The 27,593-nt window shown below is 46.8% G+C and overlaps 1 protein-coding gene across 2 annotated transcripts in view; it reads right to left on the bottom strand.

Moving 5' to 3' along the window:
* FCHSD2 (FCH and double SH3 domains 2) overlaps positions 1-27,593 on the bottom strand; it is a 149,495-nt gene that overhangs the window by 56,785 nt on the left and 65,117 nt on the right. For both annotated transcript variants that reach the window (XM_062639140.1, XM_062639141.1), the window contains exons 4-8: positions 19,810-19,886; positions 17,950-18,094; positions 13,246-13,379; positions 11,991-12,045; positions 11,464-11,592 (exon numbers count right to left, since the gene is read on the bottom strand). In XM_062639140.1, coding sequence (XP_062495124.1) covers positions 11,464-11,592; positions 11,991-12,045; positions 13,246-13,379; positions 17,950-18,094; positions 19,810-19,886 — 540 coding nt within the window. The remainder of the gene's footprint in view (positions 1-11,463; positions 11,593-11,990; positions 12,046-13,245; positions 13,380-17,949; positions 18,095-19,809; positions 19,887-27,593) is intronic.

The raw sequence follows: 27,593 nt of genomic DNA, 5'->3' as shown, positions 1-27,593 counted from the left end.
AGACTGTCATCAGGGAAACGGGACCACTGCTCAGTTCTCATCTGTACAACAGAAAGAGTTGTGATCCAGACACGGTCTTTTGTCTTGAGTTAGCTTGGAAAGGCTATGTGATGGATGCTGATATTAACTGCTTCCATAGCTAGAGGTGGCAGTGCCGCTTATTGTTCAGGGCATCTCAACTTCCCCTGCTTGTGGTTTCACCAAAAATACCACCAGAAGTGGTTGTGTTCTGCTGGGAAGCTGCTTTTCACTTCCCTGTAAATGCTTCCTCACAGTCAGCTGGTAAATGCTCTGGAGCCAGGCTGAGAGCTGGCCTGGGTCAGCCTGGAGAAGAGAAGGCTCCTGAAGGGGAGACCTGAGAGCAGCTCCAGTGCCTGAAGGGGCTGCAGGAAAGCTGGAGAGGGGCTTGGGACAAGGGCCTGTAGGGCCAGGCCAAGGGGAATGGCTTTAACCTGCCCGAGGGGAGACTGAGCTGAGCTCTTAGGCAGAAGCTCTTCCCTGTGAGGGTGCTGAGGCACTGGCACAGGGTGCCCAGAGAAGCTGTGGCTGCCCCATCCCTGGCAGTGTTCAAGGCCAGGTTGGACACAGGGGCTTGGAGCAAGCTGCTCCAGTGGAAGGGGTCCCTGCCCGTGGCAGGGGTTGGAGCTGGAGGAGCTTTAAGGTCCCTTCAACCCAAACCAGTTTGGGATTCTATGAATGTAAATGGTCAAAACTGCAGTTAGCATACATTCAAGAGACTATGAAGGAGCTAAAGTTCTCCAAAGCAGATCTTAGGTATCAACTGAAAAGTGTGATACAAAAGCATTTAAGAAAAACCCTAAACAAAAGAGCACTATTTTGTACTAATCATTCAACGATTTACATGGATGGATAATGACACTACAGACAGAGCCTTATAAAAGGATTTCATCTCCCCAGGGCTTCACGTACATGTGTATGTATGCACACACACTGATGGTCCTGGCAGGTATCAGCTGCTGTGGAGCTACAATGAGCATCTTCTGGAACACTCATATCGTGTGTTGGGCCAGAGCCTCCCTTCACTCATCCTGCATTCATAGGAATGAACATGAGAAAGCAACACACGCTCCTCAACTGTAAAAGAAAGTAGCTGGGCCCATCTGATACTGTAGATAAAGCAATCTCTGGCTGGTTTAATTGTAATTACAGTATATTTGTGGCTCGCAGCTGACAAGAAGGGGAAGTGAAACAATAGTTCTTTCACTTACAGAAGTTCCCCCTGCATTTTAAAAGGGAGCATGACAGGATCTGAAAAGAATAGCTGAATTAAGAAAAGAGATTTATAGAAGTAAATGGAAACCTCCAGTGACTTCAAACTTATTTTCTCTTAATGCTATTTCTTCTTTGGGACAGAATCTCTGTTATAACCAAGTAAGCCCCTGGGTGCTTCTAAATCACTCTAAAGAGCAGAAAACAATAACGTGCACGTCAAATGATTTACTTACAGTGATAATGGTGGTTCTGCTTGTTCTGCAGGCTACACAAATATGGAGCCATGCAAATGTTACCCTCTTATTTATATAGGGGACAGTGGCCAGCTACTGCTAGGGTAACATTGCTGAGACGTCCAGCTACCATGCCAAGTTACTTTTCAAGTCAGTCACCACAGGAAAGAACCATTTGCCATACACACCTGATTATTTTCTGGGCATAAATCAAATTATTATTATGAACCACCTAGTCCTTAATCTTGGATCAACTGTATCTTGAGCTGCAACAAAAGCAGCATGAGCACCAGGCTGAAGAAGGTGATCCTGCCCCTCTGCTCTACTCTAGTGAGACCCCACTTGCAGCACCAGGTGCAGTGCTGGGGTCCCCAACATCAGAAGGACATGGAGCTGCTGGAGCAAGTGCAGAGGAGGCCACGAGGATGAGCAGGAGCTGGAGCAGCTCCTGTATGGAGCCAGGCTGAGAACATTGGGGCTGTTGAGCCTGGAGAAGAGAAGCTGTGTGGAGACCTCAGAGCAGCTTCCAGTGTGTGAAGGGGGCTACAAGGATGCTGGGGAGGGACTCCTCATCAGGGACTGCAGTGATAGGACAAGGGGTGATGGGTTCAAACTGAAACAGGGGCTGATCCATCTCTGGCACTGTTCAAGGCCAGGTTGGACACAGGGGCTTGGAGCAAGCTGCTCTAGTGGAAGGCGTCCCTGCCCGTGGCAGGGGTTGGAACTGGATGAGCTTTAAGGTCCCTTCCAACCCAAATCCCACAGTCTGGGATTCTGTGACTCTTACAAACACTGCCAGCTTCAGCTGAATCCCATTTGTACAAGTCATGTTTGGAGCCTGTAGTTACATTTGTTTTAAATGATCATTAAAAGTGCTTGGTAAAAGTGATGGATGACGGTGCTGAAAACACAGATGTCATCTCGGCTTCATAAAAACTCCCAACAATGCTCATATAGAGAAAACAGGGTTCATCACAACATAACTATTCTGGTGCTGTTGGCTCATACAGTTACTCCAGCTAATGGCAGAAACCAACCAGAAACTGTGGACCTGTCATTAGTGGAGTCCCCCAGGGATCAATACTGGGCCCAGTATCTTAAGTGATGTGGGTGATGGGATCAAGTGCTCCCTGATGAAGTTTGCCAATGGCACCAAACTGAGTGGGAAATGGACACTTGGGAAGGGGAAGCCACCCTGCAGGGTGAGCTGGACAGGCTGGGAAGAACCTGATGGAGCTCAACAGGACAAGTGTCAGGTCCTGCCCCTGGGCAAACCCAATCCTGGAGCAGCTCAGGCTGGGATGTGCCTGACTGGAGCAGCTCTGGGAAAGGGACATGGAAGAACCAGCTCCATAGGAGTGAACAGTGAGCGGCTGCAGCAAAGAAACCCACCAGGGTGCTGGGGAACATCAACAAGGGCATCACCACAGGGATAAAGGTGTCACTGTCCCACTGTGCTCAGTGCTGGTAAGGCCACTCCTGGAATACTGGGTTCAGTTTGGGTCCTGCTACACAGCAAAGCTGTGGATGGGCTGGAGAGGGTCCAGAGAAGGGACCACAAGGATGATCCAAGGACTGGGCAGCAGTGAGGAAAGGCTGAGAGAGATGGGACTGGAGAAGTCTCAGGGAGACCTGATCCCCATGTCCCTTCCACCTGGGATTCTGTGATTCCAAGTTAGGGGTTCCCAAGCAGAATCTTCCTAACAGAAAATGTTATTTCACAGAGAATAAATCAGGTTGAAAGAGAGACATGGTCCAACTGCTACTCAGAGCAGGGCCAAGCCGATCAGCCTGTGTACAGTCAAGTTCTGAATGTCTCCAAGGTAGGACATTCTTCCCCTCCCCAAGCCCCTGTTTCTCTCTGACCACCTTCATGGCACAACTTCTTCCTTGTATTTAAATCAGAATTACCTGGGTTTCAATTAGGTTGCCTCCAGGCTTCAAAAAACACCCCCAAGCCCAGCCTGGAACAGTCTTGTCCATATGAGGCTTCTCCCGTATGGAGACAGGCTGGGAAAGCTGGGGCTGTTGAGCCTGGAGAAGAGAAGCTGCGTGGAGACCTCAGAGCTGATTCCAGTGTGTGAAGGGGGCTACAAGGATGCTGGGGAGGGACTCTTCATTAGGGACTGCAGTGACAGGACAAGGGGTGATGGGTTCAGACTGAAACAGGGGAAGTTTAGATTGAAGATAAGGAAGAAGTTCTTTACTGTGAGGCACTGGAATGGGTTGCCCAGGGAAGCTGTGAATGCTCCATCCCTGGCAGTGTTCAAGGCCAGGTTGGACAGAGCCTTGGGTGCCATGGTTTAGTGTGAGGTGTCCCTGCCCATGGCAGGGGGTTGGAAGTGGATGATCTTAAGGTCCTTTCCAACCCAAACTGTTCTGTGATTCTATAAATATAGACTATATAGACTATAAATATATACACTAGGCAGCTGTAGATCATTAAGACTGTTACTACCCCTTCTTCTCCCAGTTTTCTCAGTGTCTATTTCTTGCATCATGTGCTCCAGGTACTACACTCACTCTCCACGTTCCCTTGCAACAGCTCAACCACCTCTCACATGAATCCCCATGACAGCCAGCTCATTACTCAGAAGGCAGACAGATGCCTTCCTCTATGAAAACCCTTTCAGACAGTGCTCAAACCCAGCTGAGGATGTGAAAACATCGCACATCACCTGTAACTTTACAGCCTGATGTCTCAGTGCTCTAACATGTCTCGGTATCATCACCCACGTGGAAGGAAAGAGTTGTTCCAGGGCAATTAGATAACATGGAGTTTCTATTTAAACCTGCCATATCAGCAAGAGAACTCTGATCAAGAGCAGGAGCCCAGGCACTCAGCTGCACTTCCTCATGTCAAGCAAGCTGGAAAGTACAGAAAATACAGAAAAGATGACTGAAACAATATAAACCCCCCCTTTGTGAAACCGCAAAGGCAAAAAAGAGAGCAAAGTGCAACAGCTTTTGATGCTGCTCCTCCAACGCAGCCCTCAAACCCCACAGACCACACTAGGTGCGATATGAAATACATGCTTTAAAAGCGGAGAGTTTTAGAAATACTTGGGTTAGTGTTTGCCATCTTATAGAGTTTTTCATTGTGCATAGAAAAAACACATCACTGCCTGTAAAGATGGTCTCGTTCAGGCTGAAGAAAAGGCTTCTTAAGGAGCTTTAGAGCAGTTCCCAGTGCCTAAAGGGGCTGCAGGAAAGCTGGAGAGGGGCCTGGGACAAGGGCCTGTAGGGCCAGGCCAAGGGGAATGGCTTTAACCTGCCCGAGGGGAGACTGAGCTGAGCTCTTAGGCAGAAGCTCTTCCCTGGGAGGGTGCTGAGGCGCTGGCACAGGGTGCCCAGAGAAGCTGTGGCTGCCCCATCCCTGGCAGTGTTCAAGGCCAGGTTGGACACAGGGGCTTGGAGCAAGCTGCTCCAGTGGAAGGGGCCCCTGCCCGTGGCAGGGGTTGGAGCTGGAGGAGCTTTAAGGTCCTTTCAATCTAAACCAGTCTGGGATTCCGTGGTTCTATATATAGGGGAAAAGGCAGTAGGATTAAAATCTTTCCTAAAGGGAGATCTAGAATGGTTTTGCTTCTTATCTACCTGTGCAATGAATAAACTAGGATGGCACTACAGAAGCAATTCTTTAAAAGATGCTGGAAGATTTAATGTTTTCTTTCCAAGCATCCCTGTTTTGAGTGATGCCTTCACAGTTGCAAACCCAGCAGAGTGAATCATTTTCTTCTTCTCTGCATAAAAATGCTTTCAAATAAACATCTTCCCAATGAGTGAAAACTCTCAGAATCTGCATGTCCCCAGGAACCCTGCCAATGACAGTGTTTAGTTGTTGCCTCTTACAGAACACTAAATTGGGCTATAATGTATATTTGTGATTCATTTGTCACGGGACAGCACAATGCGGTATTTCCCACTCAGATACAAGGAACAAAACCAATGCTGGCTTCTGAACATGAAGGAACCCAAAGTGTCTCCAGCCCAATGCTTTCCCAACAGCAGCTTTACAAATAGGAGCAGAGGGGCAGGATCCCCTCCCTGAGCTGCTGCTCACGCTCTGGGGGTGCAGCCCAGCACACAGGGGGGTTCTGGGCTCAAGCACACACTGAAGCCGGGTCATGGGGAGCTTCTCCTCACCCAGCACCCCAAGTCCTTCTCCTCAGGCTGCTCCATCCAGTCTCCCCCAGCCTGGGTTTGTGCTGGGGTTGCCCTGACCCAGGGGCAGGACCTTGCCCTTGGCCTGGTTGAGCTCCATGAGGTTCACACGGTCCCACCTCTCCAGCCTGGCCAGGTCCCTCTGGATCCCATCCCTTCCCTCCAGTGTCAGTGCACCACAGAGCTCGGTGTCATCAGCAAACCTGCTGAGGGTGCTGGATCCCACTGTCCGTGTGACCAACAAAGACATTGAACAGGATCAGTCCCAACACCAACCCTTGAGGACACCCCTCAATAAACACAGAAAGCTTTGACCCTTCAGTGAAATCCACACTGATGCACCCCAAAGGAGCAGTACCAACCAACCGGCCACCGTTTTATACCTAAATGCCATTTAAACAACTGCTCTAGACAAAGGATGTAGAAGATCTGTCTTCGAAAGCAGAACATTACTATCTCCCCATTTTCCACACGATTTCTAATAGCTCTGTGCTAAAAGTGGCATTTAAGCTGAGGAGCAGGGAGTTTTTCAAGGCAGGGGAGGTGGGAGAGGTTGTTTTTCCACTTGAAGGTGACAATATTAAACAAGCAACCTTCTGAAGTACTGTTTAGAGAAAGGGTTTATGTGCAGGTTAGTGAAGAACTGAAAACCAGCATGAAAATCATTTAAAATGTAGACATATGGTGCATACAACATCAGTTTTCCTGATCTCAATGTTGGGGTAATGCACGTGATTTCAAAGTAACTGAACTGAAAATGAAACTGGACCTCGAGCTTCATCTTGCTGTGGAGATGGTGCTTATAGAAACCTCACCTTGTCTACAGAGTGGAGCTAACCACCACTTCCCAGAACTCCTCCTGGAAGAGCAGACACCAAATAACTAAGGGTTATGATGTCTGAGATGCTGCTGATTCCACTCAGCAACCCCAACCTGCTCCACACAGAAGTCACAGAATCATAGAATAGCTTGGGTTGGAAAGGGCCTTAAGATGATCCAGTTCCAACCCCCTGCCATGGGCAGGGACACCTCACACTAAACCATGGCACCTAAGGCTCTGTCCAACCTGGCCTTCAACACTGCCTGGGATGGAGCATTCACAACTTCCTTGGGCAACCCATTCCAGTGCCTCAGCACCCTCACAGGAAAGAACTTCTCCTTAGATCCAATCTAAACTTCCCCTGTTTCAGTTTGAACCCGTTACCCCGTATCCTATCACTGCAGTCCCTGATGAAGAGTCCCTCTCCAGCATCCTTGTAGCCCCCTTTAGACAGTGGAAGCTGCTCTGAGGTCTCCACACAGCTTCTCTTCTCCACCCTCAACAGCCCCAACTTTCTCAGCCTGGCTCCATACAGGAGCTGCTCCAGCCCCTGCTCATCCTCGTGGCCTCCTCTGGACTTGTTCCAACAGCTCCATGTCCTTTTTATGTTGAAGACACCAGAACTGCACACAGTGCTGCAAGTGGGGTCTCACCAGAGCAGAGCAGAGGGCCCTGCTGGTCACGCTCCTTTGGATGCAGCCCAGGACACGGTTGCTTTCTGGGCTGCGAGCGCACACTGAAGCCGGCTCATGTTCATTTTCTCACCAACCAACACCCCCAAGTCCTTCTCCTTGGGCTGCTCTGAATCTCTTCTCTGCCCAACCTGTAGCTGTGCCTGGGATTGCTCCCACCCAGGTGCAGGACCCTGCACTTGGCATGGTTAAGTCAGTCTTCCAGTCTGCTTTACGTGGGGCAGCTGGAATGAGAAGGGAATGTTTCAGGAATGCTTAGCTCTGTCTGAGAGCCTCACTCAAAGAGAACCAAGAGAAGCTGTTGAGCATCTGCAATAAGGCAACATCTCCAAAGGGGCTGGAAGAGAGACGAAATGTGAGGAGTTTATGGAAGCACTTGATATGAAGTAAAGGTGTGGAGAGGCCTGCAGAGGTCCAACAGAAGAAGGGGTGTCAGCTCCACTGCAGCTAAATGGAGAAATACTTAGAGATAGCAAGGTGGCCACTATCACAAGAATACCTGAGGGCTTACTAATAGGAAGATAAAAGGTGCATTTTTAGACTGTTAATCACAATACATAAAGGAACAGTTTCGTTTGGATACAACTGGATTACAGCATGTATGAGGTCCCCACCACTCAAGGTACTAAAACAAGAACTGTGCTGCTCAGAACAGGTTTAATCCCCTTCCAAAATACCTCCTTCCCAGGGATGTTGTCTAGAGGAAGGATTAGAAACATTTAAGAGACAAAGTCTCCATTTCCTTATCCTTTGGTCCATTTTCCAGTTCTATTAACTCCTTCATAATGGTAATGGCTATTCAGTGGTCTTTATTCTGCAGGCAGCAATCTCCTCCCCAGCTGACTGCTTTTCTCCTTCTAACATTAATTTCATGTGCTATTTTTTTGCCTGGTCAACACTCGTTGAGACATCCCTGTATCTCTTGCTCATAAGCTTTATATTTGGTTATAGAGAACAACACTGAATGACTGGGCAGCACAGGCTTGAACCCAGAACCCCCCCCCCGTGTGCTGGGCTGCACCCCTAGAGAGTGAGCAGCAGCTCAGGGAGGGGATCCTGCCCCTCTGCTGCGTGAAGGGGAGACCCCCCCCTGCAGCCCTGATCCAGCTCTGGGGCAGCAGCAAAAGGGGGGACGTGGAGCTGTTGGAGGGAGGCCAGTGGAGGCCATGGAGCTCCTGTAAGGGTTGGAGCAGCTCTGCTCTGGAGCCAGGCTGAGAGAGCTGGGCTGGGTGAGCCTGGAGAAGAGAAGGCTCCTGAAGGGGAGACCTGAGAGCAGCTCCAGTGCCTGAAGGGGCTGCAGGAAAGCTGCAGAGGGGCTTGGGACAAGGGCCTGTAGGGCCAGGCCAAGGGGAATGGCTTGAACCTGCCGAGGGGAGACTGAGCTGAGCTCTGGGGCAGAAGCTCTTCCCTGGGAGGGTGCTGAGGCGCTGGCACAGGGTGCCCAGAGAAGCTGTGGCTGCCCCATCCCTGGCAGTGTTCAAGGCCAGGTTGGACACAGGGGCTTGGAGCAAGCTGCTCTAGTGGAAGGGGTCCCTGCCCGTGGCAGGGGTTGGAACTGGAGGAGCTTTAAGGTCTCTTCCAACACAAACCACTCTGTGATTGTGTTTCTTCACCATCTTCAAATCATCACCTCTCTCTTCAGTTCCTTCTCCATGCTGTTTATGTTAAATCCTTATGGTAAATAACATAATCACTCTCTCAGTGCTTTAAGAAGGGTGGTTCCCACACTTCAGGAGGAGAAGACAGGTAAGAGAGAAACCAGGACCTTGCCAGCCATTCTCCTTCCCTGATAAAGCTCAAGTATTTACTTTAATCCCACATCTTCTGTATCTCTTCATCAGTTATTAACCTAGGAGAAAACCCTCACCACCCTGCTGCAATGTCCTTTTACATAAGCAGAGACTGAGTGGGAAGTTTGTTGAGGCCGCCCAGCACATCCAAGACATTAAAGCAGATGAATCACCCTTATCCCCTCTTTTTGAAGGACATTTTCCCTCTTAGGAAGAAAATGATGTTGATTATTCCCACCACATCATATCTGTCTATGTGTGAATTGCCTCCATTCATCACTGCACTTGTCTTATCAGCCTCATAGGGATATAGGGTTTCTTCATCTCTAATAGCCAGGGCCCCTCCTGAAGCCCTTTTCAAAGGCTGGGCCACACTGAGGTGGGTTTTAGCACCAGATTACACACCGCTGTTTACATTCAAGCAGTTTACATTTGAATTTACATTAAAGCTCTTGGCTGAATGCAGCTGGAGCCCAGTTCCACAGGACATGATACTAGAAATGTCTGAGAGATGTAGAAAAAGACCCCTGAAGGTGATCCTTCTAAAGTAATATGGGTCACCGAAAGCACTTACACCTTTGCTTTTCAGTAAACCACAATTATTTATACAGAAGACCAGGTTGGTTTCCTTAGGAAATAAAGAAAGGTTCAGTTTGAATAAAGCTTCAAAAGAAGTCCCTTCAAGGACTGGATAAGAGGGAAAGCAGTAACTGGGTAAAGAAACCACCACAGATCAGCACTGACTTCAGGAACTGGACCCTGTGCACATAGAACACGGACAACAGCACGTACACAGGTGAATGGCACCAGCATGACTTCTTCCATTGGTTTTCCATGGCTGCACTTCTCAGTCTTTCAGAAACAATGAAATCATTTTTAGTTTGAGGTTTTATAGCAGCTTATTAAAACCCCACGTTCCTGCGGTATCTGCAGGTTTCTAATGTCACACTACAGAAGGCTCACACCATCCAAAAGACAGAAGTGTTTATGGAAACTCAAAAGAGATGAAGATCCCACCTAGTTTACCACACACTCGGTTTGTAGTGCATACAAAATGTAGCCAGACATAGAGGAAACAGGAATGCCTTTGCAGGGATTATCTTGGAATGCCCTGGGATGAGAGCACCCATAACCCACCCGAGCCTGGCAGGACTTTACCCAGGCTATCTGCTCACCTTTTGATTATGTCAAATGTCCTTTTTGCTTGTTTTGTTGTGAAAATCTAAATTCACTTCTGGCATTACATCCAAATAAGAGCATTAAAGGATGCCAACAAACCATGCACCTAAGGCTGGAATTCTGTAGGCATCAGTGAGTAACTTCACCTTGTCTATGAGAAGGAAATACTTTATAACCATTTTCATGCACTAAACATTTAGTCAGCACAAATATTTGTGGTTTACTAAGAGAAAAGCACAACCACATACACACACAGAGCAAAGACAGGATGATGCTTCAAGAACTACCAGCCCTGCATTGCCTCTGTGATACCCAGATCTGGTTAAGCCTTCTGAGAAGTCACGTAGTAGGCTGATAAATGAATTTGTACCACAGACTAGGATTTACTCTAGGTGGCATTGTGCTTAAATTAGTCAAGATATAATGGAATTACATATAAAAGTCCCTTGGAAGCTCCTTTTTGGTGCTCTCGTTTTCTCCTTCGGTTACCTGCTTTTCCTATCACCATTTTTTTCCCCCAGGATGCAGAAAGATGCTGATAATACAGGGATTTATTAAAACACACTGATAGTTACTCAATAAAGCAATTTGAAATGCAAATTATAGGCTTTGAAGTGCTGTGTCTGATTGCATCACCTGGAAATAGTGTGCAGAGAGCAACCTGAAATCAACTTTGCAAATGGCAACGTATGAAGTGCAACTACAGAGAGGATGAACTGGCTTTAAAGAGCTAATTTTGTAGATTTTACAGGTTTCCCGTCACTATCTCATTTTAAGATATGTGCATTTAAGTAATTTTAGGATGATATTAAAAAAAGAAAGGGTAAGCAATCATATTTGAGCTTTTCAAGTATGTAGTTTCCTATGGGTTCAAGTATCTTGGCTTGACTTTGTGACACCGCCAATGTTGATTTGCTATTCTCTACAATTCATGGTTTGAAACCAAGATACAATGGTTGTATTTTCATTAATCATGCCATAAAGAAATGTTCTGATCAGATATGGGGACACTTAAAAGGATTATGGGATATGTTATTGAGCAACTAAACCATTTCCAGCTTACTTGAGGTCAACCACAATAGGCAAATACAGGTCTTAGTTATACAAACCTGATTCCTTTATCCAAGGGAGTTTTCAGGAATTCAGTATAAAGGTGAGTGCTTAGTTTTGGGTTTGATAACAGGTACCAAATACCCTGCACACTACTGCAGGATCCATCTCCTGCACTGCATTCATCCATTCCAGCCTATTGGAAAACTCAACAAAGCAACCCAGGAGTTTGCACTTCCAGACCCACTCTGCTTTCCATAGTTTCACACTTCCCAACTCCCATACATAAAAATTATCTTCCTTACCTTCATAATGTTTACTAGGTCTGTTTGATAATAGCGATCTTGGTGTGCATTAGCAGCTGCTAACGTGAGGAGATAATCATTCCTTGCATGGATTGCCTTGGAATTACACTCGGATCTCCGTGCTTTTAACTACAACAAGAAATAGAAGTTAAAAGGTATTAATGAGAAGTTAAATGAGCAAAAGTGTATGAACAGTAAATTAACATGCATATGTATGTATTAATACAGTCAAAGCTTTAAAGGATTGGTAGTTTAGCAGCTTTGTTAATGGTTATGGGATTTCTAATGCATCTTGCCTTCATGCAGTTGTAATTTCACATGCGATCTGTAAAGAACAGTTACAACTCCCACTAGAAAGAGTGTCCTTATGGACATAGGCAATTCTGCACTCTGACTGCTTAAAGAGTCTTCTCTCATGACCTTCTCTAAAGATACACCTTCCAAACAGTCACTCATCTAAGATGCAAGACAGCTTTGGTCCCACACCTCGTGAAATTAGCAGCAAAACCACTGTTTCTTCTACTCACCTTTACACTTGCCTTCTGCAAGCTTATTCTTGACTGAAAAAGACTAAGTTTGGACCTGAAACAGAAATGAAGAGAGGATATTACTGACTAATGTCATCACTACAAATGTGCAGGATAAACAACCACTGCACCTCACTTAAAATGTTAATTTAAATGACTTCTTAAGCCTTCAGTTTTATTTGCATAGATTTAAGTGGGGCTTAAGGATCAAAGAAAATACTACAAAGTACACTGAACTACACCAATAAAGGGCATTCTGCCCCTCTGCTCTGCCCTGGTGAGACCCCACTTGCAGCACTGGGTGCAGTTCTGGTGTCTCCAACATCAGAAGGACATGGAGTTGTAAGAGCAAGACCAGAGGAGGCCACGAGGATGAGCAGGGGCTGGAGCAGCTCCTGTATGGAGCCAGGCTGAGAACATTGGGGCTGTTGAGCCTGGAGAAGAGAAGCTGTGTGGAGACCTCAGAGCAGCTTCCAGTGTGTGAAGGGGGCTACAAGGATGCTGGGGAGGGACTCTTCATCAGGGACTGGAGCGACAGGACAAGGGGCAAGGAGTTTAAATGCAAACAGGGGAAGTTCAGGTTGGAGGTAAGGCAGAAGCTCTTCTCTGTGAGGGTGCTGAGGCGCTGGCACAGGGTGCCCAGAGAAGCTGTGGCTGCCCCATCCCTGGCAGTGTTCAAGGCCAGGTTGGACACAGGAGCTTGGAGCAAGCTGCTCCAGTGGAAGGGGTCCCTGCCCGTGGCAGGGGTTGGAACTGGAGGAGCTTTAAACTCTCTTCCAACCCAAATCAGTCTGGGATTCTATGATTCTATGTTCCAGTATTTAAGGAGTGGTTACAGAGAAGATGGAGCCTCCCCTTTTACAAGGAGTCCCATGGAAAAGATGAGGAGTGATGGGCACAAGTTACTTCTGGGAATGCAAGAGTAAAAAGTTTCCCAATGAGAACAAGCAGCCACTGGAATAATCTCTCCAGGGAAGTGATGACTTCCCAGAGTTGGACACTGTTAAGGTTGGGCTGCACAGGGCACTGGGCATCCAGTCTAGGTCATGCTTTGCCTGGAAAGGTTGGAGCAGATGATCCTTGAGGTCCTTCCAACCTGGGTTTCTATGATTCTATGAAATGGTTCCAGAAATAGCAGAAAGCAAACAACCTGGCCCAAGCTCATTGAAAACAATTACCTTCTAAAACTAATACAAGTCCCAGTTTGCTTGATATGCATGCAATTATTGATACATATGCTATTAGAACAACATACTTGGCCTCAATATCCGCTTTCTCCCGCACGGCTTGAGCCATCTGCTCCGTCTCAAAATATTTCTTCTTGCCTTTAGCTAAATCTTTGACTGTCTCCTGTAACTCAGCCTGGATCCTCGTCAACTGGTCCACACACTGGAAAAAAGCAGGCAGGAAACAAAGCATTAATGGGTTTTTGCATCCAAATCATGCCATCATCCTGGTTTTACTGCTCTTGATTACATTTTCTAAGAGTCACTCCTGGTCAATCATTCAGGTCGTTTTTAAAGCTGATCAGTGCATAAACCCCACGTTTCTTTCTTTCTTTCTTTGTGCTCTTCTTTAACTACTGAAATTCAATGATAACTCACAAATGAAATATTCAACTTGTGAAAGCTCTGGATGAGGCAATGAGTTGAAATAAGTGGAATGTAACTGGGGAAAATCCAATGGCAAGCTATCGGAGGTGGTAAAGAAAATGGTTAATCCTTCCTTCTCTGCAGTATAAAGTGTAAGAGAAAAGCTGCCACATAAAACACACCAGAGCAACAAGAATAATCTGAAAAATGTTATTTTAAGAGCCTATTTTTCTCTATTTTGAGGGGTTTCCAACAAATAGGGATGTATCAGAAATCAGTGTCATTCATTTAAAGGCTTAAAATGCGGAATGGGTGAGTGAAGGAGGGAAAATAACTCCAACCTTTTCCATCCAAGCCAAGCAATGTTACAAGACACATTTTAATGTCACAATAGAATAATCAAAGGAATAGCAGAAAAACCACTGTACTGGTTCTGACTGAGAGGATGTGAACTTTGAGTGCGGTAGCTGGTACAGGGCTGTGGGTTAGATTTGGAACCAAAACTGTGGGAATAACCCAGGGATGCTTTTCCATCCAAGCCAAGCAATGTTACAAGACACAATTTAATGTCACAATAGAATAATCAAAGGAATAGCAGAAAAACCACTGTACTGGTTTTTCTGTCTGGATCTGTGGTATGCAGAAAGGACCTTGCTAACAAACCAAATGTGAATTATCAATGTCTTGAACTAGACTATCTTCAAAAGAGATTTGTAAAGATTTTCTTGTACCCAAATGAGCTTAAGTACATGTAAGAGTGATAGTTCAATGCATTTATATTTAATTATAGATATTACAGACTGGATGTGGTCCATGAAGGCTCCAGGCAAAACTCAGAGGCAGAGCCTCAAGCAAGCTTAAGGAAAGCAATTTGTCTTTTAAGTTGCCTCTTTTGTCCTTCAAAGACCAGACCCAAGCTCTCACCTCTTTTCACACCATTATCACATACCCAGCTGGGTGGATCTGGAGGTTCTCAGGGTCACCACCTCCATAGGAATCAACAGTGAGTGGCTGGGGCAGAGAAACCCAACAGGGTTCTGGGGAACATCAACAAGGGCATCACCAGCAGAGATAAAGATGTCACTGTCCTGCTCTGCTCAGTGCTGGTCAGGCCACCCCTGGAATATGGGTTCAGTTTTGGTCCTGCTGTACAAGAGATGTGGCCGGGCTGAAGATGGTCCAGAGAAGGGCCACAAGGATAATCCAAGGGCTGGGCAGCAGAGAGAGCTGAGACTGTTCAGCTGGAGAAGAGAAGACTCAGGGAGACCTGATCCATGTGCCAGGACTTAAAGGGGAGCTGCAGAGAAGATGGAGACTTCTTTTGGACAAGGAGTCCCATGGGAGAGCTGAGGGGTGATGGGCACAAGCTACTGCTGGGAGATTCCCAATGGACACAAGAGGAAAACTTTCCCCAGTGAGAACAACCAGACACTGGAATAGTCTCCCCAGGGAAGTGGGGACTCCCCAGTGTTGGACACTGTTAAGATGGGGCTGCACAGGGTGCTGGGCATCCCATCTAGGTAATGCTGTGCCTGGAAAGGTTGGACTGCATGATCCTTGAGGTCCCTTCAGCCTGGGATTCTGTGCCTGTATTATTCTTCCAGTGCAGTTGCTTTACATTGCTCTCTTATTGAACACCCCCTCTAAACACCTCAGGTTTTTCATTACAGTACTTATTAATACATGCAACCTCTTTTACAAGCATTTTGAGAAGAATAAGGTGATGTAATCCAACATCATCACTTTGATTTCACAGCATTCAACAATTGTTAATAATCATAATATCCAGCCCATAAAGAAAGCAGCTTTTTGTTTGAGGCAACAGAAATCACTCCTCACCACACAATTCTGCTCTCACTCGAAACGTCACACTCCTTTCTGGCTATAAAGTCCATAAAAATTCATGCAGGTTCACACTAAACCCAGTGTTTGATGTGTGCAGACCAATAAAGCACCAGGCTCCATGAGGTAACTCCGTGGTGGGTGGTTTGGGGAATGGTGGGGGGGTTTCTGAGGACCTCCAAGGGTAGGATAGAGAAATGAAAGGTGGAAAGATCTGTGTATGTTGGAGAGCTGACAGAGACCTAAAATCACTGCAAAACGAGGGGGGGAGGGTTGCTGCATCAGTTGGTATTTTGATCCCTGAAGTCTCCTGCTGGCATCAAGAAATTAAAGTATCAAATAACCCCGGTTGTTAACATGATGGTTTTAAAAGCATAAAAGCATCTTGGCTGCTGCATCTCCGAAGATGGTGTTAGGAGACTGGATGCTGTTCAGTGGTTTGGGGTTGTGCAGACACTGTAAAAAGCTGTTTCAGAGGTGACAGAGATGGTTTCTTGTTGCATTCCCTCCACACACAGTGGTTTTACTCTATTTGCCTTCAGTCCTCCGATAGAGATCCATGCAAATGTCTTCAGTGGTGGCTACATCATCTCTATAGAGATACCTGATGAACAGAACATCTTCCAAGGCCAACAGCTGAAATCACACATCACTTATGGGGTGAGCTGACAAGGTCTCTAGGGAAGGATAACGGCAGGGGGTGGGCTGCTGCCCCCTAAACAGCCTTTTGTCTGTATCCTGGGAGGGCAGGGGATCAGTTTGCTTACAAGGCTGGATGTGGTCCACAGGAGACACATTTATACCCTGCTCCAGAGTCACCCTGTGATTCATCCATGTTTTTCAGCCAGTTATGATGAGGTTTTCTGAACTGGTTCCAGTTTACTATTAAAAGGGGTGATAAAATGAAGTTTCTGTATCCTACCAAGTGGAAGATGGAAAGGTTTACAGCAACATCTGGAAAATGAGGATGGGAACTCATCGAGATCAACACAATACCTGCCGCAACCTTGGAAGGAGATGCTGCTTTTAATAGCACCTTGATTTCAGATGGGCATTCCAGTGTGATGGGACAAGTATTTTACTGACTCAGCAATTCAGCACTTATAAGCTGTTGCCTGCATGGAGGTCAGCATAATCTATTATTTATTCCTTGGGAAATCCAAAGGAAAGGGTGAGGAAAGGTGAAATTTAGACAGCAATGTATAAAAAACTACATTTTTTGTGGAGGAAAATGAATGCTTCCATGTTGTAGGAAAACTGTACCGCTGTTAGAATCCTTTGGACCACAAGTACTGTCCTGATAACTGCAATAACTTGTTCTGCTGATTTAAAAGTGTAGGGAAACCAGGAATTTCTATCATTTGCATAAATTTAAAGAAGTGGCCCCAAGAAGTGGTTCATCTGATCCAACCATTAACCCATCAGTGCCAAGGCCACCACTGCCCCATGGCACTGAGGCCTCGTCTCCATGGGGTGTGAACCTTTGCAGGGCCGGTGCCTGCAGCCCTGCCCTGGGCAGCCTGTTCCAATGCCTGAGCACCCTCTGGGGCAGGAATTGTTCCTCAGCTCCATCTAAACCTGCCCTGGTGCAGCTTGAGGCCGGTTCCTCTTGTCCCATCCCTTGTTCCTTGGGAGCAGAGCCCAGCCCCTCCTGGCTCCATCCTCCTCTCAGGCACTTGTAGGCAGCCATCAGGTCCCCCCCTGAGCCTTCTCTTCTCCACACTGAACCCCCCAGCTCCCTCAGCCCTTCCCCATCACACTTGGGCTCTGTATGACATCCTCTGCTTCTAATGTGCACTTTGGAAAGCTCTGGCCTGTTTCTTGATGCACTGGACATGTCATGCAATTCCATGGGCACATTTAGCTAAGGGATTTCTTAGGAAAGCAGCTTACAAGCTCACTTCTTTCCTAAGAACCTTTAGTCACCATCCCCTAAAAACCACGGGATAAAACTCTGCTGCTCTGCACTTCAGTTCTATTGCAATTTTCTTTATAAATAGGAATTCATGGAGAAGTGAGGCTCCCTATTGCAGAGTAGATTTCTTGTACAAGTGGGAACAAGTTGTATGATCAAGTTGTGCATGATGGAAGCTCACACAGCAAAGACTTGGTAGTCAACTGATATCTGAAAGAGGGGCTGCCCCTCTTAGAAGATCCAGAATAACTCCAGTTCTATGACTCCACCAGTCATTCCTTCAGGTTTAAGCTATGCCTGTCCTCAAAATCAGAACCCATTCGAACAAAACCCACTTGGAATTGTCACTACAAACCCCATTGCCACAGCAGGATGTTAGATTTGCAGAGATACCTCTGACCCAGGGTGTACCCCATTTGAGAAGACTCATTTCCAAGCAGTTTTAATCTCTGCTCTGAATTGTGACCCCTCTGACAAACTGGCTATTTCCTTCTGGAACAGCATGCACAGGAAGAGACTGAAAGTACAGGTTACAGAAGTGCCATAGGAAAAGATTCCCAATCACCGAGTGGAAATAACAGGAGTTGAAAGGAGTTTAAAGCACAAGTACCTTCTTCAACTGCTGCTCCTTAAAGCACCGCACAGTCCGGGCTGGCTCTGAAATCAGGTTCTTATAGTTCTCACAGATATTGAGGCGGGATTGAGCCACCTGCATCGTGCCTTCTAAAAGGGACTTCCATACGGAGTACATGCTCCTGAAACAGCGAAACACAGAAAGGTTGTGGGAAGAAGGGAAGGGAAGGAGAAGAAAGAAGAGGAAGGAGAAAAGGGGGAAAAGGGGAGGGCAGGGCTGGGGAAGGTTACAGTGAGCATAGGGTGAGGGTGCTGAGGCGCTGGCACACAGTGCCCAGAGAAGCTGTGGCTGCCCCATCCCTGGCAGTGTTCAAGGCCAGGTTGGACACAGGGGTTTGGAGCAAGCTGCTCCAGTGGAAGGGGTCCCTGCCCGTGGCAGGGGGCTGGAAACGGATGAGCTTTAAGGTCCCTTCTAACCCAAAGCATTCCATGATTCTATGATTTTTGGTCAAAGCTGGTGCTGCAGTGGAACAGACCCTACATACCCCAGCAGGCAAAGCCAGATGGCACCTTAACAATCCTCTATAAGATCATGGAATTTGTGATTTGGGCATCTTGCCATCAAGCAAACATTCACAGACTGCTCATCCATTTTATCTCTGCTACCTGTAGTTCCTTCATCATGTGTAACAAGATAACACCCACAGATGTGTAGTGAGCTTTGCATGGCCCTGGTATCTCACCACTAAAGCTCAGAAGTGCCCAAGAGGGTGGAGTAGGGTGAGAGGGGGAAAAGACCTCCCCTTGGCTCACATGGGGAAAGGTTGGTGGAGCCCACAGAGCCCAAGCACCTGGTGATGAGGAGCACGGGGGTGGCAGGTACTTGAAGAAGACCTCTGGGCATTATGGCATTTCATAATGGCATGAAAGGCTTGTGAGTGGGGAGCAAACTGTAGGTAGGAGGGGTCTGTGTGATATGGGAGCATTTTCTACACACTTCAGACTGATAATGCAGTTTGCTACTCACACACAAGTGGTGTGAAGGTACTGACAGTCCAAAGCAAATTCCATCAACAATTTCATCCTGTTAGCAATAAAACTTGTCAGAATTAAGAACAGATTAAAATGGAGTATCTTAAGAGATTTAAGAGGTCCCATTCAAAGGGGGGGAGGCTTTTACCAACTGAGTCACTTCTGCTTTCATGTTCTGATCCACCCCTCATGTTAATGGAACTAAGTTTTGTAAACAAGTGGTTCTTGCTCTGCCTCCTCCCTGCTGTCAGATGGGATCTGCATGAAGAATGGTCTCCTAAAGAGGAATGTCTTGCTGCTTTTCCGATGAAGAGATCCCCACATTTATCACTGTAACCTTTAAGCTATTTGCTAGAATACAGAGAATCACAGAATCAACCAGGTTGGAAAAGACCTTTAAGATCATCAATTCCAACTGTTCCCCAGCACTGCCAAGGCCGCCACTAACCCATGGCACTAAGCCACCACTAGATTCAGTTTTAAGCATTAATACCCAACAGGGTGCACTAATACAGTTGCCCTGTGGTGTCATTTTGTTCTTCCAATCTTCCTGAATTATTTCTAGACTGGTTTGGGTTGGAAGGGAGCTTAAAGCTCCTCCAGTTCCAACCCCTGCCATGGGCAGGGACACCTTCCACTAGAGCAGCTTGCTCTAAGCCCTGCTTTTATTCAAGTAATAAGCATCCATTTAAACCTAATCTCAGTACTTCAGGGGAAAACAGCTTCATTTTTAACTGGCAATGCTCTACCACAAAGAACAGAAATGACTTTAACTACAGCAGAGCACTGTTAAATGGGTAGGTAAAATAATCACACAAATGGAAATTATAAAGAGTAATTTCAAGATGTCCAACTGTGAAATTACCTATAATCACTTCTCTCATCAGCTTTTATTCCAAGCCAGTCCTTCTTCAAGTATTGGCTGGCCAGCTTCTGAATGCTCTGTTAAAAGAAGGAAAAACAAGTTAACAGAGGTACATTTTTGCTCTTGAATCAGACGTTTTGCTCCTATATCTTTATATGTCTGATAATATGACATATAAAGAAGCGGTCAACCTGTATTAGTAGCAAACTATACTGTGCAAGGTTGCTATTTCCACTCCCTTTTTATGCTTTGCCTTTAGTTCCTCTTGAGAACAATAAGGAGTTTCAGGTTAATAGCTGAGACCAGAAGGACTCTGAGACCCACACAGAGAATCATAGAACATGCACACCTCAGCTTTCTGGGCTGCGAGCTGCATCAAAAGGAGCGTGACCAACAGGTCCAAGGAGGTGATCCTGCCCCTCTGCTCTGCTCTTGTGAGAGCTCACTTGCAGCACTGTGTGCAGTGCTGGGGTCCTCAATATAAAAAGGACATGGAGCTGTTGGAACAAGTCCAGAGGAGGCCACGAGGATGAGCAGGGACTGGAGCAGCTCCTGTATGGAGCCAGGCTGAGAAAGTTGGGGCTGTTGAGCCTGGAGAAGAGAAGCTGCGTGGAGACCTCAGAGCAGCTTCCAGTGTGTGAAGGGGGCTGCAAGGATGCTGGGGAGGGACTCTTCATTAGGGACTGCAGTGATAGGACAAGGGGTGATGGGTTCAAACTGAAACAGGGGAAGTTCAGGCTGGAGATAAGGAAGAAGTTCTTTACTGTGAGGGTGCTGAGGCACTGGAATGGGTTGCCCAGGGAAGCTGTGAATGCTCCATCCCAGGCAGTGTTCAAGGCCAGGCTGGACAGAGCCTTGGTTTAGTGTGAGGTGTCCCTGCCCATGGCAGGGGGTTGGAACTGGATGATCTTAAGGTCCTTTCCAACCCAAACCATTCCATGATTCTATGAATCTATAACTAAGATCAAGCCATGAAATGACATTTATATGCCCACAATGGAATGCCCAACTTTGATCATTCAAGGTTGCACGGTCATCAGTGAACTACAGAAGTTCTCTTGCGCCTGGGATTAAGCAGTCACCCAGTTACAGTAGCCATGAGATTGAAAAATGTAGCACACTTTTAATTATTAATGTTAATTCTGCTCTTTAGTCCCTGTGTTTCTCTCTGCACGGTGTCAGGCAACTGGATGGTTTTGCATCAGCCCAGCCCAGCAGCTTTGCTTTCTTAGGCTTGATGCTGAATGTAACTTTTCCCTGTGAGCTCGTCCTTGTTCTGTTCTCAATAACACTTCTTGTTTTGCTCCAGCGAAACAAAGCCCACCACTGTTGGGCTCAGGCAGGGAAGTCAACTGGTTGTTTAACCTTTGGCAACACCCGACTTCACCCACAGCAGTGGAGCACGATCCCTTCCACGCACATCAATCACGTTGTACAGGCTTGAGATGGTGATGTTTCAATGCAGTATGTTTCTAGAGAGCCAGGAACAGAACTCCATGCAAACGCTCTCCTGATTTCCATATGGTTTGAGGACATGCTTCCTTGATACTCATTGAAAAGTCACCTGGTGAGGAACTGGCACAGGGTGCCCAGAGAAGCTGGGGCTGCCCCATCCCTGGCAGTGTTCAAGGCCAGGTTGGACACAGGGGCTTGGAGCAAGCTGCTCCAGTGGAAGGGGTCCCTGCCCGTGGCAGGGGGTTTGGAAGTGGATGAGCTTAAAGGTCCCTTCCAAGCCACATAATCAAGGATTCTACAGAACAGGACAGAGATTCACTGAGTAATTACTGATAGCTTTACTTCCAATAATTACAACATAAATCCCCAGCCCAAGTTGAGTAAATCCATAAAACCTCTCCTTCCTCTCAGTTTCACTGACAGGTGCAGTGTCATGACTAAAAATCCCATTTCAGGAGAAGCAATACTGGCTGCACCTGCATCCCCAGCCACCGTAAGCCCTGTCGCCCCTACTGTGCTGGGCACCTCCATGTACCAAACAAAGGAAAGGACCTGTCTTATGAAGACAGGCTGAGAAAGTTGGGCTGTTGAGCCTGGAGAAGAGAAGCTGCGTGGAGACCTCAGAGCAGCTTCCAGTGCCTGAAGGGGGCTGCAAGGATGCTGGGGAGGGACTCTTCATCAGGGACTGCAGTGATAGGACAAGGGGTGATGGGTTCAAACTGAAACAGGGGAAGTTTAGATTGGATCTAAGGAAGAAGTTCTTTCCTGTGAGGGTGCTGAGGCACTGGAATGGGTTGCCCAGAGAAGCTGTGAATGCTCCATCCCTGGCAGTGTTCAAGGCCAGGTTGGACAAAGCCTTGGGTGCCATGGTTTAGTGTGAGGTGTCCCTGCCCATGGCAGGGGGTTGGAACTGGATGATCTTAAGGTCCTTTCCAACCCAAACCATTCTGTGATTCAAACCTGTGATAGGTGAGCAAACACTGAACCAACTTTTAGTCTAAATATGCAAAACCCCAGCTCACCAGAACTACGAGACCAGTCTGCTCTCTGATGGCTGTCAAACAAGAGGTTTGGATTTACCTTTCCCCTTCATTCTGAGATGTAAATCACTGAATTGAAGAGGAAGTTCAATGAATACTTCCTGAATGGTAATAACCGATCCACTGATTTAAAAGTACACTGCTTTTAATCAATTCTTATTGGAAGAAGAGGTCAGAAATGTCTGGAAACCCCTTCAAGCACTGTGCAACCTCTGCTCACCAGCTGTCAAAGAGATGTACTTCACAACTCCATTTGTTATTAACACATTAAGCAAGACTTAGAAAGAGCAAATATATCATAAAGAGCTTGGCTGTCACATAAACCCAATTGTAACTCATGTGAAGATTCCTCCATGTCTTGGTTTTCCCTTCCTCCACCCCAAACCCCACATGTTGTGTTGCTGTGCTATAAAAAAAGGAGCATTTCACACTGATGGGGGTATAACTCTTTGCCAATCTGCCTGGCAGATGGATGGCTGGGACATAAAACTGTGGCAATCCCTCACCCAAGGAATCAACACCTACAGATGAAGCTGTGTTCAATGGAAGGACCATAAAAGAGCAGCAAAGCTTCATGGGTGCTCAAATCCTGGAGCAAGAGAAGAAAATTCTGGAGAGCAGAAGCTGCGTGGAGACCTCAGAGCAGCTTCCAGTGTGTGGAGGGGGCTACAAGGATGCTGGGCAGGGACTCTTCATCAGGGACTGCAGTGATAGGACAAGGGGTGATGGGTTCAAACTGAAACAGGGGAAGTTTAGATTGGATATAAGGAGGAAATTCTTTCCTGTGAGGGTGCTGAGGCACTGGAATGGGTTGCCCAGGGAGGTTGTGAATGCTCCATCCCTGGCAGTGTTCAAGGCCAGGCTGGACAGAGCCTTGGGTGCCATGGTTTAGTGTGAGGTGTCCCTGCCCATGGCAGGGGGGTTGGAACTGGATGATCTTAAGGTCCTTTCCAACCCTAACTATTCTATGATTCAATGATTCTAATCCCTGTTTCCAGGCTGCAGCTTCTATCTGAAGTTCCCTATTATCAAACTTTACCTCCTATTTAACAGAATTTTCCAATGTTGCCAGTTGTAACAGACACTGGGGGAGGAAAAACATATCTATACACACACTATATTAACAAACAGGAACTACCAATGGAAAAGGAAAGAGAAAGACATCCCAAACCAGAAGATCACTAATAGAAAAGCAAGTAGCTTTTAAAAAGACGTATTAATGATGGTTTTCAAAGCAGCCCTATGAACCCCAGACTGGTTTGGGTTGAAAGGACCTTAAAGCTCATCTAATTCCAACCCCTCTGCTATGGTCAGAGAGATCTTTAATAACGGAGTGGTACTGATAAAGGCCAGGTCCCCACAAACCTATTATCAGTTGCAGAAAGCATGATAGGCATAGCTGATGTAACACTGAGGTTTGGAAAGTATCTACCAAGTGGCCAAATTTAGTGTTCTTTCGGATTTAGGTGGTTTCAGTATCTTGCATCATTTGGATCACTTCTCTTTATCAGAGTAAAAAGCACCCCCCCTTATACCTTTCATTTCTACAAATATTTCTACACTCTGCTATTGTTGTTGCGCCACAAAACCCTTGGGATTGAAAAGGACAGAGAAATCAGAGAACCCATAGATTGGTTTAGGTTGGAAGGGACCTTAAAGCTTCTCCAGCTCCAACCCCTGCCACGGGCAGGGGCACCTTCCACTGGAGCAGCTTGCTCCAAGCCCCTGTGTCCAACCTGGTCTTGAACACTGCCAGGGATGGGGCAGCCACAGCTTCTCTGGGCACCCTGTGCCAGCGCCTCAGCACCCTCACAGGGAAGAGCTTCTGCCCCAGAGCTCAGCTCAGTCTCCCCTCGGGCAGGTTCAAGCCATTCCCCTTGGCCTGGCCCTACAGGCCCTTGGCCAAAGCCCCTCTCCAGCTTTCTTAAACTTCATGTTGGATGTAACTCTTTTCTATGAGATCCTCCTTGTTCTGTTCTCAGTAACACTTCTTTTGCTCTACAGAAACAAAGACCCCTGACCCTCCAGATCACTGTCTATGTGGTATGTGCCACCACAGCAGCTTTCTGACAGTATTTTCTTTACTAAGTGACATTATTTTGTCTGCTAAGTGCTCTCCTGGCAGGAAAAACCTCCACAGGGAAGAGGATTTTAGCATCTCTTCAGCATCTCTCTCTTTCCCTGACTTCCGTCCCTGGCAGTGTTCAAGACCAGGTTGGACACAGGGGCTTGAAGCAAGCTGCTCCAGTGGAAGGTGTCCCTGCCCATGGCAGGGGCTGGAACTGGATGAGCTTTAAGGTCCCTTCAACCCAAACCAGTCTGGGATTCTATGAGTTTAGCTGTAGCAGAGTAAGAGTGGTTGAGAACAAAGAGAAACCGCCATGCACAGAGAACCCTCCAAAAAGAGAAGAAAAATCCCCCAAGCAACTGAGTAACATGACATTTCTCCATGCTGAACAACAATTCTGCTGCAAAAATGGAAAAATAAGTGAGGTGAACCCAAACAAGTGATTCTGGACGCTCCTGCTTCCCTGATGCTTTGCAATCACTGCGATCTTACACGTCTTCAGCTGCTTCAATGAGCCCGACTCACTGCAACTCAACGCGCTCGGTGCCAACCCTGCAGCAGACGGTTTGATCGCTCATACAGATGTTTCATTTCACAAGCCTGGAGAGGAACGTGGAACATATTCCACTCCCTTGCCAATCTCTTCCAAACATTTGGACAGGGAGCAGGGAACGTGTGGGAGCAGGAGACACGGCGCAGGATGCGTGGGGAGGACTCCAGCTGCTGAATGCAGCAGAACCATTTAGGCTCGGTATTAAATTCCGAGATAGTGATCAAGTGTTCACAGGGATTATTTAAAGTGGTATTTTATTTACTAGAGCTACATTCAATAAACCCTTTAATGGTTTAATGTGAATGAAGCCCAGCACGGGCTCAGCGCAGGGGTTCCACGCAGGATGTGACTTGCTCCCATTTACATTAGAAGCTGATGACAAAACCACTGTTGGACACAATCAGTTTGCTCAGAGCTTACACAGGGCCTTAGGCAATGAGAGCAGGACTACAGAGGTGCTGCAGCACAAATACAACTGCAAACAAACCATATAACAGGCAACACATGGGCTTCTACAGCTCAGTCTAACACGTAATAAAAGGTGCAGCTCAAACCGATGCTGGGGCTGTTTATCTGCATTGCCTCTACTGTGGTTAAACCAGGGATGAAAGAGGGTTTCATGTGCCTGCAGCATTAACTGCAGAACTCCCTAGAAACAACCTGAAAGGTTGGTTATCAGAGAATGATAATCACAGACTGGTTTGTGTTGAAGGGACCTTAAAGCTCAACCAGTTCCAATCCCCTGCCATGGGCAGGGACACCTTCCACTAGAGCAGGATGCTCCAAGCCCCATCCAACCTGGCCTTGGGCAATGCCAGGGATGGGGCATCTAAAAGCTGCATCTAAAGCTGGATCTCTAATCACGTTGTTTTTCCTTCCTGGAGATGGGGTATTCCTCCCTATCATTAGATGATACCAGTTCCAGAAAACACCATTACATTCTTTCATTTCTTTCCAAGCTGCTTCATTTTATATATATGAAGCATGAAAAGAGAGCAAAGGAAAACAAAGGGAAAAAGCTGAAAAAGTCATTTACAGCAGCTAAATATCACCTATGACATCCTTGCAATCATGTTTAGCAAAGAAAATGTCAAATCTCTACTTCTAAATAGGTTTTGTTCATATGTTAACTTAAGGTTAGGAGTTAAACCCATTACCGTATTGCAAGTGTGTTGAGAAGGCTCCTGAAGGGGAGACCTGAGAGCAGCTCCCAGTGCCTGAAGGGGCTGCAGGAAAGCTGGAGAGGGGCTTGGGACAAGGGCTTGTAGGGCCAGGCCAAGGGGAATGGCTTGAACCTGCCCGAGGGGAGACTGAGCTGAGCTCTTAGGCAGAAGCTCTTCCCTGTGAGGGTGCTGAGGCACTGGCACAGGGTGCCCAGAGAAGCTGTGGCTGCCCCATCCCTGGCAGTGTTCAAGGCCAGGTTGGACACAGGGGCTTGGAGCAAGCTGCTCCAGTGGAAGGGGTCCCTGCCCGTGGCAGGGGTTGGAGCTGGATGAGCTTTAAGGTCCCTTCAACCCAAACCAGTTTGGGATTCTATGATTTACTCTAAGCTCAACTTTCCACTCTTAGTTTGTAAGCTGCTTCTTCTCTTTCCCTTGATTTCCACTGCTCTCCTCTGGCATCTCTCCAGCTGGTCCACGTTTATTAGGAATACAGCAGCCAGCACTTGAAAGACAGCACCCTGAGTTTTCCAACTGATTTCAACCACTGCTGGCACTCACCTGCTGCCCATCCCCAGTCACTATCAGTAAATCCAATGAGAATACACCTTACTCCCTCCTCCAGCCTTGTAGTGGTAACACTATTACCAGGTTAAGGATGGGCCCTAAGAAACCTCATTCATTTTACCAAAGAACTAGTTGATAGCTACATGATTTCCCTTCTGGTTTTCATCATGGTTTTGTCCTTTTACCCAATCCACACTTCCCTAGGATGCATTTCAGACCACCACAAGAAAGAATCAATAGCCTCCCTAAAGAGAAGATACCCAGCACCTTCTGTATTTACAGACCTGTTACCCTGTAATAGCAAAAAAGAAGTCAAAGAATTTAACCCAACTGGGGTTAAGTGCTTTTTCTTATCACTTCCATTTATTGCTGTGATGCTTTTCTAGGAATTTAAGCTAACCTGAGTGATCTATAACTGAATTCTTCCGCTTTCAGCACTCTTTTATATAAACCAGCACTAAATTTGCCCCTTTATTCAAAGGTTTTGGAGTTTTCAAAGGCAAAACGCACAGCTTTCAGATGGGAAATCATCAGAGACTAAATCCTCTGCAGCCAAGCTGGCTGGACCTCGAGCCAAGTCACATTTATTCAGCAAAATATCCTCTAACCTATTATATTCCTGATCTTTCATTAGGCCAGGATAGATACCTAACCCAGGGATTACCACAGCACTCTACATCCCTTGGCAAAAAGTAACTGTTGGAAGTTTCTTTATCTGCAGATCTCTGTTATTAAGAGTATCCTGACAGATCAGTTCAACGAATTTGAAGTAACAGAATCATGGAATGGTTTGGGTTGGAAGGGAGCGTAAAGCTCCTCCAGATCCAACCCCCTCCCATGGGCAGGGACATCTTCCACTAGAGCAGCTTGCTCCAAGCCCCTGTGTCCAACCTGGCCTTGAACACAGATGGGGCACCTATGTGAAATATAACCCAAATACC

The sequence above is a fragment of the Pezoporus occidentalis genome, unplaced genomic scaffold, assembly GCF_034315485.1.
Source record: "Pezoporus occidentalis ecotype Australia unplaced genomic scaffold, CSIRO_AGI_Poc_V1 ctg6, whole genome shotgun sequence".
Lineage (NCBI taxonomy): Eukaryota > Metazoa > Chordata > Aves > Psittaciformes > Psittacidae > Pezoporus > Pezoporus occidentalis.
This window is presented reverse-complemented; position numbering and strand designations above follow the sequence as displayed.